The sequence below is a fragment of the Thamnophis elegans genome, chromosome 7 (genome assembly GCF_009769535.1).
Source record: "Thamnophis elegans isolate rThaEle1 chromosome 7, rThaEle1.pri, whole genome shotgun sequence".
Taxonomy (NCBI): Eukaryota; Metazoa; Chordata; class Lepidosauria; order Squamata; family Colubridae; genus Thamnophis; species Thamnophis elegans.
Window position 1 is genome coordinate 61,711,626 of NC_045547.1, and position 16,523 is coordinate 61,728,148.

Consider the following 16,523-nt stretch of genomic DNA (forward strand, 5'->3'; position numbering starts at 1 on the left):
CACAGTCAGAGCTACTTAATAATTGGATGCATAATAACATGAAAATCTCAAGGCTACTGACTGTCACAGGAATTAGAATGCTTTATATATTATGACAAAACTATATAAGCTACTAAGGACAGAAGTATCTCTATATGTAGAATATTGTACACCACCCAGAGTGAGTGAGTTGAGCAGCCATATAAATTTGTTTAATAAACAAATATAATGAATAATGCAAAAACTCTTTTAAGATGTGATCTTAATGCATGTCGGTAAATACCATAGAAGCAAAAACTTCAAGCTTCAATTATGCCTTTGCTTAAGAGTCAAATAAACGTTGATTATTTTTCTTTTCAAACTTGTTATAGCTCACAAAACTAATAAAGAAAAATCCTATTATGAATTTTTCACAATACTTTACTCTTGTAGTCTTGAATTAAATAATCTTAAATAACTAACCATTCTCTGCCATTAATTCATATTGCAAAGCTCCTGTTTTAATTCTAACCTTTTAATGATCTTTAACTGCTATGAGTGTAGATCAGCTGTTTCAAACCTAAATCAGATTACTTACCAGAGGGGCTAAGATAGGCAAAAATATAGTGATTGTAGCAGGATTGCTGGCTACTTCAGTTATTGTTGTCACAATCAATGATGAAATGAGAATTATTGACCATATGGGTAGTGATCCTAACGGGGTTAATTTGCTTCCAATCCAGGCTGAGAGTTTTGACTCCTGGGAAAAACAATAATTGCTTAGTTATCCATAAATGTAATTAAACAATCTGTGTGAATGTAATTTTAACCAAATGGCTTCTTAATCCAAAAGATCAATGTGGAAATGGAAAGAAACAAGACACCCATCCCTACAATATGACGTACTTTTCCTTCTAGCAAAATATATTCATAGCACATAGAATGCTCAGCCCGAGTGAGTGGATATATTTTAGCCACATAAGTAGTGTGTAACATTTTATATAGATAACCGCAGCTGCTTAGATGACAGATATGATAAATTGCATCCATATCTGCCTTCTTTCAGAGATCATTGATGTGTGTAGATGACCCTTAAATATGTTGATGAGTATGAAAATGTTCAGGTGAATATTTGCTTGAGCCACATTTTACAAATAGTAAAATAATAATTGGAAGATTATAGAACAATCCTTATAATATACTTCTATGAATGGGAAAATGTTCAAGATAAGTATGTTTTGGATCATCTCTTAGATTCAAGCAGCTTTGATTTAAGTCCCCTATTTTTTAACCTCAGTCTTGTGTAGTGGAAAGAATGATAATGAAGCCACATGAAGAATAAAACTGTCTGTATGTTCCAGCATTAATACATACTTAGAATAAATCTAGTGTAACAAATAGTTTTCCAACAATTGCACATATCTTAAACCTCTAAAATCCTGATGCTCCCCCCCCCTCACACAGACATATAATTCTTACTTTACTCAAAAAGTGAACTCTACCCACCTGGAGGAAGCCTAAAAGGCCATTAACTTGGTTTAAACAAGGTTCAAATTGCCCCTATTAAAAATCAAATTTCCCCCATTAAAAATCAATTTGCCCCCCTGTGGGGCATGGGCCCCACGTTGGAAACCACTGATCTAAATGTTAAAGCATTTCTTTTCTATTGTGGTAGTGTGAACCAGCATTCTCCCTTGAGATTTGAATGGCGCTCTATTTTGATTTTTAAATAAATAAATAATGTAATCAGGACATTGAATTGACAAGGAATTATTTTAATTTTATCAATAGTATCAGAACCTGCTTATCATTCGATTTGGATATAGTTCCAACACAGCCTGCTGAGATCACAATTTTGGTGTATTAGAACAGATGCTAACCAATGACAACAGCCTCATGATGATAAAGAACCTATATAAGCTGTGGTGTGTTTTATTTTTGTATTTATATTGGCACCTAAACCAAGCTCTACAAATTCAAGATACCACACCACAATCAAATTTGTCTTAATTTGATTTTTACTCAAACTATTACCAATGGTTTGGTGCATTTTTCAAATGTAGTCAGTATATTGTATAGACATATTTTTGACTCTTTCACAGCAGCAGAAAAACTTGGGATAGATCTGTTACGTTAAAGAACAGTGACTTTCTGACTATATTAGTATATACATATATAGTATACCTTCTGCCAACCCAGCAGTTTGAAAGCATGCAAAAATGCAAGTAGAAAAATAGGAACAATCAGCCAATTTTGTTACTACTGGTTCGGGCACGCTCCCATGTGCAGATGTGTCTGGCTGAGTGGGCAGAGCCTCCCACCATCACTATTACCAGTTCACCTGATCCGGGCCGAATCAGCAGCAACCCAAGTCTTTCCATCTTTGGTGGGAAGGTAACAGTGCTCTGTGAGCCTTCAGCATTTAGTCATGCCGGCCACATGACCATGGAGGTGTCTTTGGACAGCACTGGCTCTTCGGCTTTGAAACAGAGATGAGCACCACCCCCTAGAGTAGGGAACGACTAGCCCATATGTGCAAGGGCAACCTTTACCTTTACTGTATATAGTATACAGTTAGTATACTATATAAGTGACCGTCTGATTTTGTGACCATTTGCAGTTATGATGGTAATGAAAGCGTAAGTTTGTGACCAATACTTGCAATTACAACTTTTGCATGATTGCAGAGCAAATCTGAAGTAAGATTGTAAGCACAGTTATAGTTTTATTTAGCAACTACTTTGCTTAATGATCAAGTTGCCTATCCCAGTTATGGTCACTAAACAAGGTCTAGCCTTTATATAAGGAAAAATATGCTCATTTGTGGCACCTCACTGAAGATTTTACCTACATTGATTGCAGAAACACATTGAGCAACCAAATAAATTCCAGCATTGTATTTTATGAATCTGAGGGACTGCACAACATACCCAGACTTTTAATGACTGGAATTGGAAAATCCTGAAATATATTGCCAATAGAATATTCTTATGGGAGACTAGAGGTCAAAGCACAGGCCACAAGATATATATTAAGCATAAGGAACAGATTGCCTTTTTGAGGAAAAGCCTTGTGCATATTTTACTTTAGACAACAGGTGCTTCTTGCTGATTTCAATAAATTTGGTGTGCCTAAATGCAAACAATTTCAGGAATAATGTTTTGCCATTAGATAAGTGACCCCACTAAACAAAATCACTGAAAGATCACTGCCATTCTTTGCACTTCTCTTGTAACTATCTTATATCTTATAAACTGATGAAATGGTAAAAACCTGCATTACCTCACAGCCATCAGCCAGCGCAAACCCACCGCCAACAAGGATGGCAATTTCCCAGGGCATGCATGCTTGAAATTCTTTCCAAGTTATCAGTGGACTGTAGTCAAAAACAACTGAAAAGACAGAAAGGGTTTTTAAAAAAAAATATATTAGTAACTATAGAAAAACTCACTGCAGGCATCCTTTTATTACTTTTCCATTTGATTCTAAACATATTTTCATCCAGATACATCTTGAAGGGGTTGGTAGGATGGTGATGAAGAATAGTCAAGGCAATGGCTTCAGTGGAGTATTTTCAACCATTTTAATTTTTTTAAACATACCCTCATGTACTTCTCTTCCCCCATTGGAGATGACGACAACATATCATGTGGTGTTAACACACCACAGCAAATGTCTACAATCTATATCTCCACCCAGGCTCTTGGCTCAGTTAGAACAAGAGAATATATTGAGTAAACTTCAAATATCTGCATTTGCACTACAAAATGATACATAATTGTCTACAAAGCCCAATGAGGTGGTGCATACCACCTCATACCTTTAGGTATACCTTTAGGACAGAGGTTAATGTATAAATGACACACAAGGATCCTACAGTAGATAGATGATGTATGTCACAGAAATTTGCGTAGTGCGTTTCTTTATTTCAGAGATGTGTTTTCTTCTGATCCACTGAATTTTCACTTTCTTGGAAGCGGAGATCTTGTTAGAAATAAATCTCACAGTTGATTTGCAGTATGCCTATTCAAACAGCTGTAGGTCAGATGAATTTCAGAAGAATCCAGTATGTATGTATGCGTGTATGTATATATGCATGCATAGGGTTGCATAATTTTCTAAATTAAGCAATTGCAGCAAAAATGGGAAATATACTCAACTGTTTTCTCCATTTGAAGTTCTAGACAATCTTTTTGCAGGAATAATGAAGAAGAGGAGCCCAATTAGTAAAGCCACTGTTGAATCTGTAGCAAAGCCTGGATATCTAAGGAAAGAGATATTTACTTGAAAAATAAATATTACAAGTCTAGGAAAAGAATTTGGTGATTATCTTTCAGCAATAATATGCATCAACTCAATTAGGCTTATTTATACTTCAGAATACTTTCAGAAAGTATTTATTTGAAGGTATTGTGTACCATATTGGGTTAATCATCAAATATACTGTCTGGATTGGTTTTTCTCTGAAGAAATAGTGCAGCAGCCTAAAGGAAATCAGATGTAATTTTATAAATTTCAATCTTTTAAGTAAAGCATTTGTACAGTTCATCTTTTGACTTGCCTGAAAATATATATGCCATTTCCACCTACTGGAAATGTCAACAAATTCTGTTAATGTTTGTTAGAAAAATTACAGATGCTTACATGCAGTATGTGAATATATGTAGAAAAATATTACGTTAGGAAGAAAAACTGATTGTTTCATAAAATAACTTGTCAAATATCTGAAGTGTGATCTCTGCCTCTTTTTATGGATGAGCAAATCTGACAATATGATTTACTTGTAGCTGCTTACTTTAACTAAGAAATTTAGTTCATCTTATTTTATTTTTTTTCCAAAAAAAGTTTTTACTAAAATTTGATAAACATTTCAGCATATGAATCAAAATTCACTCTTACTTCTTCTAAATGTTTCTAGTACTTGGTGTTTGCAAACAAATTTCTCTTAAATGCCATATCTTCCCAAATATGGTTCTAAATTTATTTATTTTTCTTTAAACCTCAGATCAAAAACATTGTAAACAGATGGTTAAAAATTATGTTCAGCTTACAGCGATAGGTAAAAAATGGTAATTTAACTTAAAGTTGACATATTTGCTAAAAGAAACCCAAAGTAAAAAATAGTCTTTATTTACAGCATGTTTCTTTTGTGGGAAGGACAGACTCCTGGATTTTCTTAAACTATAGTTATCATATGATGCTAGGGGCTTAAATCAGCTTTATCACTGGACATGTATTTTGACTTCAATTTGTTTATCAAATGCTGGTAATATTTTTTTAAAAAAATATTCATTATTGGCATAAACCACACAACTCCAAATTCAAATCCATTATTGGCACAATCCTCACAATCCATAATAAAATCCACAATTGCATTCCACTACTCTGCTCTGCTCTGCTCTGCTCTGCTCTGCTCTGCTCTGCTCTGCTCTGCTCTGCTCTGCTCTGCTCTACTCTACTCTACCCTTTTGTATATTGATTGGGGCATAAGTCTATTTTTAGCCATAGTTCTTTTTGTTTGTTTGTTTCTTGCATTATAGACAGTTGACTAAGGTTCTGACCCTTTTATTTGATTCATTTATTTATACAATGTATAGGCTTCCTGATTCCCAATGATTATGAGCAGCTTACAATTAACAGTTAAAAATAAGTACAACATGCAAAAAAGGTATCACAGATGGTCCCCAAAACAACAACATCCAACAGGCATTCCACCAACAGGCTCAATCTTCATTCTGCTCCAGTAGATCTTTACTATCTACCTGAACCATCCAGCAGTCCAGACTCCAGAGGCAAGCACCGTGAGTCTGTGACAGAAAAGGCACACTTCCTGGGCCCAGAAAAGAACATTACTTAAATAGTGAGACCTGTAGCATCCTCACTCAGCCCAACCAAACCAAATGGGTAGAAAAAAATGGAGACAGACAGTCCCTCAAATAAAAGGCTCTATTCCATGAAGACTTTTACAGGTGATAAATGACATTTGTATTGCAGAAGACAACTGGTAACCAGACTACTTAACAGAAGAGTGAGACGACATATCTAAACATGACTAACACTGCCATGACCATCCTTATAGACACGACAAACTTTGTTTTATACCTCACCCTAGTTCCCTGTTTGAAAATAGTAGATAAAGCTGGTGCTGTTGTTACAGTCTTAGACAATTTAACTATTAATAGCAATAGCAATAGCATTTAGACTTATATACTGCTTTACAGTGCTTTATAGCCCTCTCTAAGCAGTTTACAGCATCAGCATATTGTCCCCAACAATTTGGGTCCTCATTTTACCCACCTCGGAAAGATGGAAGGTTGAGTCAACCTTGAGCCTGATGAGATTTGAACTGCCAAATTGCAGGCAGCAGGCAGGCAGCAGAAGTAGCCTGCAGTACTGCACTCTAACCACTGAGCCATCTCAGCTCTTACTTTAGATCAACTTATTACTAATCAAGTTTTCAAAATACAGTACTTGTATCACTGCAGATTGAATTTTGATTGCCTAAAATAAAAAAGGGTTATACATAGCTAAAATATTTCTTGATATTGCAATAGACCTTAATATGTTAGCAATATCTAAAACTCCTGTACTATTGCCATGTTATATAGAATTTGGATAATTCAAAACTCACCACATTTTAAATGTTTTATATTAATTTCTGCAAATAATTATTTTGTATAGTGAGTGGAGGCACCTTATATTCGTGAATCAATGACAAAGGGACTTAAATTATACACATATTTCCTATGATCTTAAAATAAGATTACTTTAACAAAAACCTCTTGTTCTTGGTTACTGGACTCCCCTGAGAACACTTTAAAAAGGCTAGCCTAATTTAATTAATTTAGAAGTGCAAGGACACGCCTATATGATTGTTAAAATGGGGACACCAGAGAATTTTGAGAAAGTGAATATATTTTTAAGTTATAAATAAAAAATATAGATCTATCAGTATATGAACTATATATTTCTTAAGGTTAGGGAGAAATAATCTTTCTGCTCAATAGATAAAGATAAAGCTAGCAAAGATGTATAATTTGTTTTCTTTCAGTGGGTGTTTTTCATAATGAAAAGATGGAGAAATATTTCATGTGATTTGTTTACAAAATTATCTGAATGTTATGTAATAGATTATGGTTTGCTTTACTCCTTTCTTCTATATTTGTTTTTTTAATTATCTTTCTGTCATATTTTTTAATTAGAAAAGCAGTGGGTTTTTAAAAAAAACATTCAGCATTATATCTTCATCTGTCATAAACTGTTAAAACGCATGCAAAAGAAATGTTGTTATTTAGTAAAGCTTTTTAAAAAGGTATTGTAAAAATGGTATTGTCAGTAATTATAAAAAGACTTGATAGCTTCTGGCAAACATCCCAGAAAAATCATCCCTGACAAAAGAAAATCTGTAGGATTATATGGTCCTACTTTGAGTTGACTCTGAATGCATCCTCTGGATTGAAAAGTTTCACTTTTTTTTCCTTTGCCAAGTTCTATCTACAAAAGGATTCTTCACAACTAACTAATCAGAGGAAGAAAAAAAATGCCAATTCTTCTTGTCAACAAGAAACAAAGCCACCAAACTCACATCAGGCACTGAAGATTAAGAAAGTAACTAAGTAGTTTGAGATGTAGCCGCAACAGATTACAGATTACCAGAGTTGGAAGGGACCTTGTAGGTCCTCTAGTCCAACTCCTGTCCCCCCCGCCGAAGCAGGAGATTCTACACCATTTCTGACCAATGGCAGTCCAATCTCTTCTTGAAAGCCTCCAGTGATGAAGCTCCAACAACAATGTTTCTACTTCATTGAATTCTTCTGAATTCTCTGTCATATCTGACAGGGATAAAAAAAATCTCATGTAGAAACTTTTAAAATGACAGTTGTAACATTCTCCAGACCTTGACAACTCTCTTAGTAGCCCTATTTTAGCATTACCAGAGCTCTTTAGGAATAAAAACTGCCCAGTTTTCCTTTAAGTATTGTGGCATAAAATATGTAAAACATATTCATGGATAATGAGATATTCTGCAGTGTCTATAAAGAAAAACTAATGATAAACCTCACATGAACTACTCTGTATGGGGTTCTTATAATCGTACGTGTTGCCATGGAAATTTCATGGAACTAAATGTAAATAATATTTGAAAATAAAATCTGCAAAGATGATTTTATACTCACACATACATACAAAACTTCATATTTAGAAGCATATATAAATCAGCCAAACACCTGAATGGATTCTGAGTATTCACCTGAAATTTCATGCCAGAAGCAGAATATAATGGATATTCAAAATAGTTAAAAAGAAATCATAATTGTAGTGCAAATCTAACAGAAAAATATGAAACCATAAGTAGGTATGATTATATTCCAGGTAAAGAAATGACTCTACATCATGTTTATCTAACACCTCCAGTGTTTTTTAAAAATAAAATATAGTGATTCTTCAAGTTGATCTAAGCAAACTGGATATCCTACTGTAGATGTAAGACTAAATGGATAAAAACGGACTAAATAGAGACAGTCCCCTAAAGTGTCAGTTATCCAGATACCTACAATATTTTAGCATATATATAACTGCCAATGACTACTTCAGCTTCAACCAAAATAATACATGAGCAAACAACAGATACAAACTCAAGGTAAACTGTTACAAACTCAATTGCAGAAAATATGACCTCAGCAACAGAGTGGTCAATGCCTGGAATGTTCTATCTGACTCCATTGTTACATCCCCAAGCCCCTAAAACTTTAACCTTAAAATGTCTACCGTGGACCTCACCCTTAAGAGGTCTGTAAAGGGGCATGCATAAGCGCACCAGCGGCTTACCATCCCTTTCCTACTGTCTCCATTTATTCATACCCATTTGCTGTGTTTATATCAGGGGTGGGTTCCTTCCAGTTCTAGCCACTTCTATAGAAGAGGTTTCACAAATCTACTGTGCCATTTAGAACCGGTTCCAGCTCCCCCCGCCTGCCCGTCCACACCACGCTTGCCCCGCCTGCCGCTCACTGATTGGCTGGCTCACCAATCACCCTGCCCGCCTCTAAGATTCCTATCTAAACCTTAAAGTCTTAAAGCTGTCAAGTTTGAACATCTCTAAAGGGTTAGGGGTGCAAGGGTCTCGTAACGTGACAGCTTTAAGACTTGCATGCTTCAAATGCCAGAGTTCCTAAGCCAACATTTTGGTTGCTAAGCAAGAGTGTTGTTAAGTGAGTTTCACCACATTTTACAAGTTGGCCATGCCCACCCAGTCACATGACTGCCAAGCCACTCCCACTCCATCACATGGCTGGCAAGCCACTCCCACAAAGCAGGCCACACCTACAGAAGAGGTTCTAAAAAAATTTGAAACCCACCACTGGTTCATATTTATCTTTATACTTATACCTGTTATTTTTTTTTACATATTTAACAAACTAACTAACTAACTAACTGACTGACTGACTGACTGACTGACTGACTGACTGAATGAATGAATGAATGAATGAATGAATGAATGAATGAATGAATGAATGAATAAATAAATAAATAAATAAATAAATAAATAAAATAAAACTTGATTCATTCAATAATTTTTGGTAGTGTAGTAAAAATCATTTTGTTTCCCCTGGTTCTAGTCTAACACTTAACTACCACATTTCACTTGCTCTCATCTTTGCATATTTTTTTAGAAAGATCCATAACATGCACAACTTCGATGATGCTGGTGGCATTCTGAACACCAGAGGAAAATGTATCTTTTGTTTAAAAGGCACTGATTCTTCTTCTGCACATTCTAATAGATGTTTAAAGATTGAATATTTGGTACTATCCAGATTTATCATCATATAAAAATATAGAACTCTCTAAAAATTGTGCTTGTTGACTTACGTTGGAAATAAAGAAGACCAGCCAGGGATGAATCCAGGATCTCTAGTAAACCATAACAGGGCCATCAGAATGAACAGAACTAAGGTGACAATTTCAGGGTAGCTGCAACAAAAACACCATGTATTAACCATCACCCTTTGAACTGATTTGTTTTGATGGTATTGTAATATTTCTTTGATGGCATTTGTAATATTTCTTCTGTAGATTAGCCAAATGCATTCTTGGGGCTCACTGGTGGCCAGCAGAGCTGGCAGCAATTCGTTGACAGTGAGGAGGTTGGGAAGGAACATGGGCCAGTCCTGGAGTCGGGAAGGATCTGATGAGGGCTGTGTGTGTCAGAGGCAGAGAGGAGGCCAGGGCCATATCCTAGTTATCAGCTGCCTTTAGAGTCAGACATCAGTGAGGCAGATGAATAGCTGGAGTGTGTTCCCAGTGTGCACATGCACAGAGTTATCAGATGAAGGGAACAGCTAAAGACAAGGGGTCGACTTGGGAGTAAGGGTACAGGTGGACGATGAATGGCCACTCCCAGAGGAAATAAAAGAGGAGCAAAGGGGGAGTGGAGTTTGCAGGAGACAATTAGTTTGCTTAATTGGTTTGTGACTCTCCGAGACTCCTTGCCAAGTTCTGAAGATATCAGCGTGGCAGCTCTCCAACCAGATAAGGTCTGTGACCGTAAATTAAATAAAAGAGGTTTATCGGGATGAGGACTCAGCTTCGTGCTGCTGGGAAGCCTAGGTCAGAACATGTATTACCTTATTGGTCCAAGTTTCTTATATTCTTCTTTTATTACTTGTGCTGAAGCTTCTTCTCTAGATGTCTTTGCCTTGCCACACTGGAACATTTCTTTCAAGCTGAAATGAAAAATGAATTGATATAACCTGTTATAATACCTATTCACCAGAAGATAGGTTCCACTTCTGATGACTGAACTAAATAACTTCTTGAAAGATCTCATGGGCAGTCCAACATACTGTGCTGCGTGAGATCCAAAGCAAGAAAATGCCACAACTTCATGTACAAAAATTGACCTGCCTGGGAGAACAATCTTACTTCATTGTGAATAATGGACCGATGCCCTCTATCCTAGCTAAGCAGCAAGGCAGTTATTAGATTACTGGGCAGGATGGTTTCCATTTATAATACTTAGCTCCAATAGGTAAAGGTAAATGTTCCCCTTGCACATATGTGCTAGTTGTTCCCGACTCTAGGGTTGGTGCTCATCTCTGTTTCTAAGCTGAGGAGTCAGTGCTGTCCGACGATGTCTCCGTGGTCATGTGGCCAGCCTGACTAAATGCCAAAGGTGCACGGAGTTCTGTTACCTTCCCACCAAAGGTGGTTCCTATTTTTCTACTTGCATTTTTACATGCTTTTGAACTGCTAGGTTGGAAGAAGCTGGGACAAGTAAAGGGAGCTCATTCCATTACGCGGTGCTAGGGATTCAAACCGTCGAACTGCTGACCTTTCTGATCAACAAGCTCAGCATCTTAGCCACTGAGCCACCACATCCTTTACTTAGCTCCAATATTTTACTACTATTCCTTGTTTGGTGTAGTATGCTCCCTGAATCAGATGTCATAGTCTTCCTAATGGTAGAGCTCGTACTGATTTCTTCACTCTGCTTTGCATTATAATTTTCAATTTGCATATCAAGATAATATAATCCACATTAATTTTTTTCTTGAACCCTCAAGCTATTTCCCTTCACTGAAGCATACTATATCCTCTACATTCAGAATCATAACTAAGCAAAAAGATACATAAGAAACATACATATTTTCCCTAACCTTTCTATGTCTTCGTTTTTCTTCCTCCTCTATTGTTCTCTTATATTTATTTTGTACATATGCTCCTTGGGGTTAAGGATTTTTTATTTCTACTCATTGTAAACACATCCTTACTTGAGATGATAATACTTTGGCCTCTTCTCCCATAAGAGTACTTACTTGAAACCCAGAAAAAGCCACAGAAGCCAAACCCAGGAGAGTATTAAAATAATAACTGTGATTGGGATGCAAAGAAGAAACCAGGATCCAAAATTAATGCATTGGCAACCAGGATATCGTCTGAAAATATAAAAATGAAATTTGAGTTGGCTTTGAATATGAATAGAAAGATGCTTCTTAAACCAAGATCCACAATGGCTACACAGACGATAAACCTTAAGAGAAAATCTATCCAGCTTTCATCTTAATGGATGACTACCCTCCAGGAAGTAAAAATGGAATATTCACTATCAGCAATTTAGAGTTTTGCACCAATTGGCCCATGGTGGAAGGATTTTAGAAAGCCCCAGTCATTGAAGTAGAGATGAGTTCTTTTTAAATTGTCTTCTATCAGTTAATTAAAATTCTTCTAGATAACACCATGAAGATGGTGTTTTATCTGTTATCAACATGCTTTATAGTGGATATGATATTCTATTATTTTTTTACAGTAATCATTGTTAGTTGTGTTGATTAATGTATATGAGAGGAGAAATAGAAGAAAAGACCTTTCAATAGAAATCCATTATCTTCAGGCCTGGCAGTTCCAAATATTGAATTACATGGATCTTTGATAAGTAAGCATAATTGTAGTCAGAGCTTTAACATCTTATTCATGGTTAAATCTCATATGATCTTCTCAGCACAGTAATTAATACCCCCTGACCTGCAACAATCAGTAGCTTAACAAATGCAGATATATATTTGTTTCATCATCAGAAAAGCTTTGGATGATTTTTATTAAACTCTTTTTGGAACAAAAGATTCAGTCCAGATTTGACAGCTATAAATTAAGAAAGATAATACCTTTTCATTGTATTAACTGTTCTATCTAAACTACAGGTAGTCTTTGACTTAAAACAGTTCATTTAGTGACTACTCAAAGTCACAATGGCACTGAAAATATTGACTTATGACAGTTTTCACACAACTGTTGCAGCATCCCCATGGTCACATGATCACATTTCAGATGCAATTTTTTTTACTACTGCATATGCGCGCGTCCCTGAGCAAATCAGCAGTAGCAGAAGGTGGAATCCACCCCTGAAACAAAGCCAATCGGAAAGCCAGATTCACTTAACTATATTACTAACTTGATAAGTGCAGTTATTCACTTAATAATTGTGACAAGAAAACTCATAAAATGGGATAAAATTCACTTAACAAATGTTTAACTTAGCAACAGAAATGTTGGGTTCAGTTGTAGTCATATATTAAGGACTAATTGTATGTTGTTTCCTTGAGACCGTTAAACCAATTAATTTTATCTGATATGGCAAAACACTCTGGCCAGCTAAGGTGAACTGGATGGAGTATCGTTTCAGGAAATGAGGTGATAAATTCAGTTGCAATAGAAAAGATCAAATGCATACTAGATGAGAACCAGAGTGATAGAGTGTTTAAAGGTGCTAGACTTGAAGTGGGGAATCTGGAATTCTATCTTCCCTTGGGCTTAAAGTCAGCCTGATGCCATTGACTCAGTCAATCTCTCTCAACCTTAAATTAGAAAGTTGAAAAATCTTCCAGAAGAAGATTGATTTTCTTGAAGTATTTTGTCAACAATCTTCCAAACGATTTTGACAAAATACTTCAAGAAAATTGCGTGGTCCTATCCATTTTGTAACCAGGAAGCAACACTGGCCATATCAAGATAGATAGATAGATAGATAGATAGATAGATAGATAGATAGATAGATAGATAGATAGATAGATAGATAGATAGATAGATAGATAGATAGATATAGATGATATAGATAGGTATAGGTATAGGTATAGGTATAGGTACAGATAGATAGATAGATAGATAGATAGATAGATAGATAGATAGATAGATAGATAGATAGATAGATAGATAGATAGATAGAGATAGAGAGATGATAGATATAGATATAGATACAGATATATATGTGTATATGTATGTGTGTGTGTGTGTGTGTGTGTGTGTGTGTATACATATATTCATTCATTCAACTTTTGGTTCTAATTACAGGGGAGGGGGGACTCTGAACATCTCTTATTAACTTAGACTGATGGCATCACTCTTTATCAGGACATTTTCATGCCTTCAGAAGCCTCGGATGCTTTTGGGGAGTTGAAGTATGGCTGTTTGTAGGTATGATGTAATTACCATGTAATCATCCTGATTGGACGTTAAAGTTTTCAGCATAGAACAATGCTTTTCTCTTTTAATAACAATGCATCAAACAACATTGTTCCAAAGTTCCAGAAGCAAACTATTTATCTATTCATTGCTTCAGACCAAACCACCTTCATTTCCCAAGATTATCTGATGAAAACCCAGTTCTCACTAGAAATAAATATTTAGTTTTAATTTTTCTTCTCAAATGATAACAACCAATCATTTATGATCTTCAAGAAGGATCATCTGGATAGATTTTTAGTTTACACTATCTATGGTTAGACAAAAAGTGAACTTTATTTTCTGAAATGATGAAGGTACTCTGAAAGACTTCCAGATAGCATTTGACATATGTTCTGAAATGTGTCTTCATGTCGCAGTCATCACTTACAGAAACTTCTAAAATCCTGCAAGCTACAACCATTGCTGTGTCAATTTAACAATTTTGCACACAGGATTTCTATTCTCTCAAAGGTGGCCAAATGGTGCTAGAAGATGCTAAAATGACTAATGAGAAAATAGCTTCTAGACTAGAGAGATTTCAGGGCCACATATTGTTGCAAAACCTTAAAGTTCCCAAGACATTGTTTTAAAAAACCCATTCTTCTGTGAGTTAATAATTCTGTGAGAATTATTCTACATGGAGAAAAATTACATTATTAGATTAGCCAAAGTTAAGTATCACTGTGAGCCAGGAATTATGGTATGTTCAACTGGATTATGAATAATTAGCATGGAAGCAGTCCATTCATTCTTACTTGACTTCACAAGAATTAGTAAACAAAGAAGAGTTTGTTTGTAAATGTGGCATTAGGAGTAAATCCACCCACACAAAATAATATTTGTGAAGGCAATTACGTTCTCTGGTTTAAGATGGCTTGTTATCTTGGATTATGGGAAGCATTTCACTATGATGATGACTTAAAAGTGCAATATAACTGCTGAGAGTCATCTGACTGTGGTAGGATAAAAATTAATTAAACCAACAAACAATAAATACTTAGCAGAAGACTTAACAGAATAACAGAGTTGGAATGACCTTGGAGGTCTTCTAGTCTAACTCCCTGCTAAAGCAGACCCTATACCATTCCAGAAAACAAAATGAAATTCAACATAGAGAAAAGTAAAGACTTACACTTAGGCAAGAAAAACCAAAAGTGCACATATAGACTGGGTGAAACCAAGCTCAATAGTAGTAACTGTGAGAGTGGTCTCGGAGTCTTAGTGGACAACTAGTTAAATATGAGCAAGCACTGTGCAGTGGCAGCCAAAAAAACCAACGTAATCCTAAATTGCATTAACAGAGGGATACAATTAAGATTAAGTGAGGTACTAATACTACTCTTATAAAGCATTGGTAAGACCACACCTAGAATCATGCATCCAGTTTTGGCCACCACACTATAAAAAAGATGTTGGGACTCTAGAAAAAGTGCGGAAAAGAGCAACCAGGGACTGGAGACTAAAACATATGAAGAATGGTTACAGAAACTGGGCATGGTTAGTCTAGTGAAGAGAAGTACCAGGGGTGACATGATAGCTGACACAGAGAGGAAGAGGTAAAACTATTTTCCAAGGCATGGAAAGGCCAGACCCAGAATAATGGATGGAAACTGATCAAGGAGAAATTCAACCTAGAAATATGGAGAAATTTTATGACAGTGAGAATAATCAACCAATGGAACATCTTTCCTTCGGAGGTTGTGGGAGCTTCATCACTGGTGGCTTTCAAGAAGAGATTGAACTGCTATTTGTCAGAAATGGTGTAGGGTCTCCTGCCTAGGCAGGAGGTTGGACTAGATGACCTACAAAATCCCTAGATTAACTCTGCTAATCTAATCTAATCTAAACTGGCTGTCCAGTCTCTTCTTAAAAGCCACTAGTGATGGACCACAACTTTTGAAGGCAAGCCATTCCAAACGTCCTCTTTTGTCTCATATGATAGCAAGGGATATGTGCACATATAGTTTATTACACCAGGATTGTAGCATGAAATTATATGGAAATATGGCTAGTCTGAACCGAACATGCCTCTGAAAATATATATTCTTAAAATGTAAGAAACAGGCCTAAATAGAAAAGGACCAAGCTCAGCTGCCCAACCAAAACAAAGCCTTCCAATGGATTAGGTAAAGGTAAAGGTTCCCTTCGCACATATGTGCTAGTTGTTCCCAACTCTAGGGGGCGGTGCTCATCTCTGTTTCTAAATCAAAGAGCCAGTGCTGTCTGAAGATGTCTCCGTGGTGATGTGACTGGCATGACTAAACACCGAAAATGGTCCCTATTTTTCTACTTGCATTTTTATGTGCTTTCGAACTGCTAGGTTGGCAGAAGCTGGGACAAGTAATGGGAGCTCACTCTTTTACACGGCACTAGGGATTCGAGCCTCTGAACTGCCGACCTTTCTGATCGACAAGCTCAGCATTTTAGCCACTGAGCCACCACATCCCCCATCCAATGGGGGATGGTTATGAATGCTTCCAATGGATGTGCTAGTTGTTCCCAACTCTAGGGGGTGGTGCCACATTTCCATTTTTAAGCCGAAGAGCCAGCACTGTCTGATGACA

General features: G+C 36.2%; 1 protein-coding gene across 1 annotated transcript in view; it reads right to left on the bottom strand.

Annotated features, from left to right (window-relative positions):
- Nucleotides 1-16,523, bottom strand: part of SLC13A1 (solute carrier family 13 member 1) — a 50,998-nt gene that overhangs the window by 6,052 nt on the left and 28,423 nt on the right. Inside the window, exons 8-13 of the mRNA XM_032221846.1 lie at nt 11,778-11,897; nt 10,587-10,685; nt 9,832-9,933; nt 4,119-4,222; nt 3,241-3,350; nt 557-718 (exon numbers count right to left, since the gene is read on the bottom strand). Coding sequence (XP_032077737.1) covers nt 557-718; nt 3,241-3,350; nt 4,119-4,222; nt 9,832-9,933; nt 10,587-10,685; nt 11,778-11,897 — 697 coding nt within the window. The remainder of the gene's footprint in view (nt 1-556; nt 719-3,240; nt 3,351-4,118; nt 4,223-9,831; nt 9,934-10,586; nt 10,686-11,777; nt 11,898-16,523) is intronic.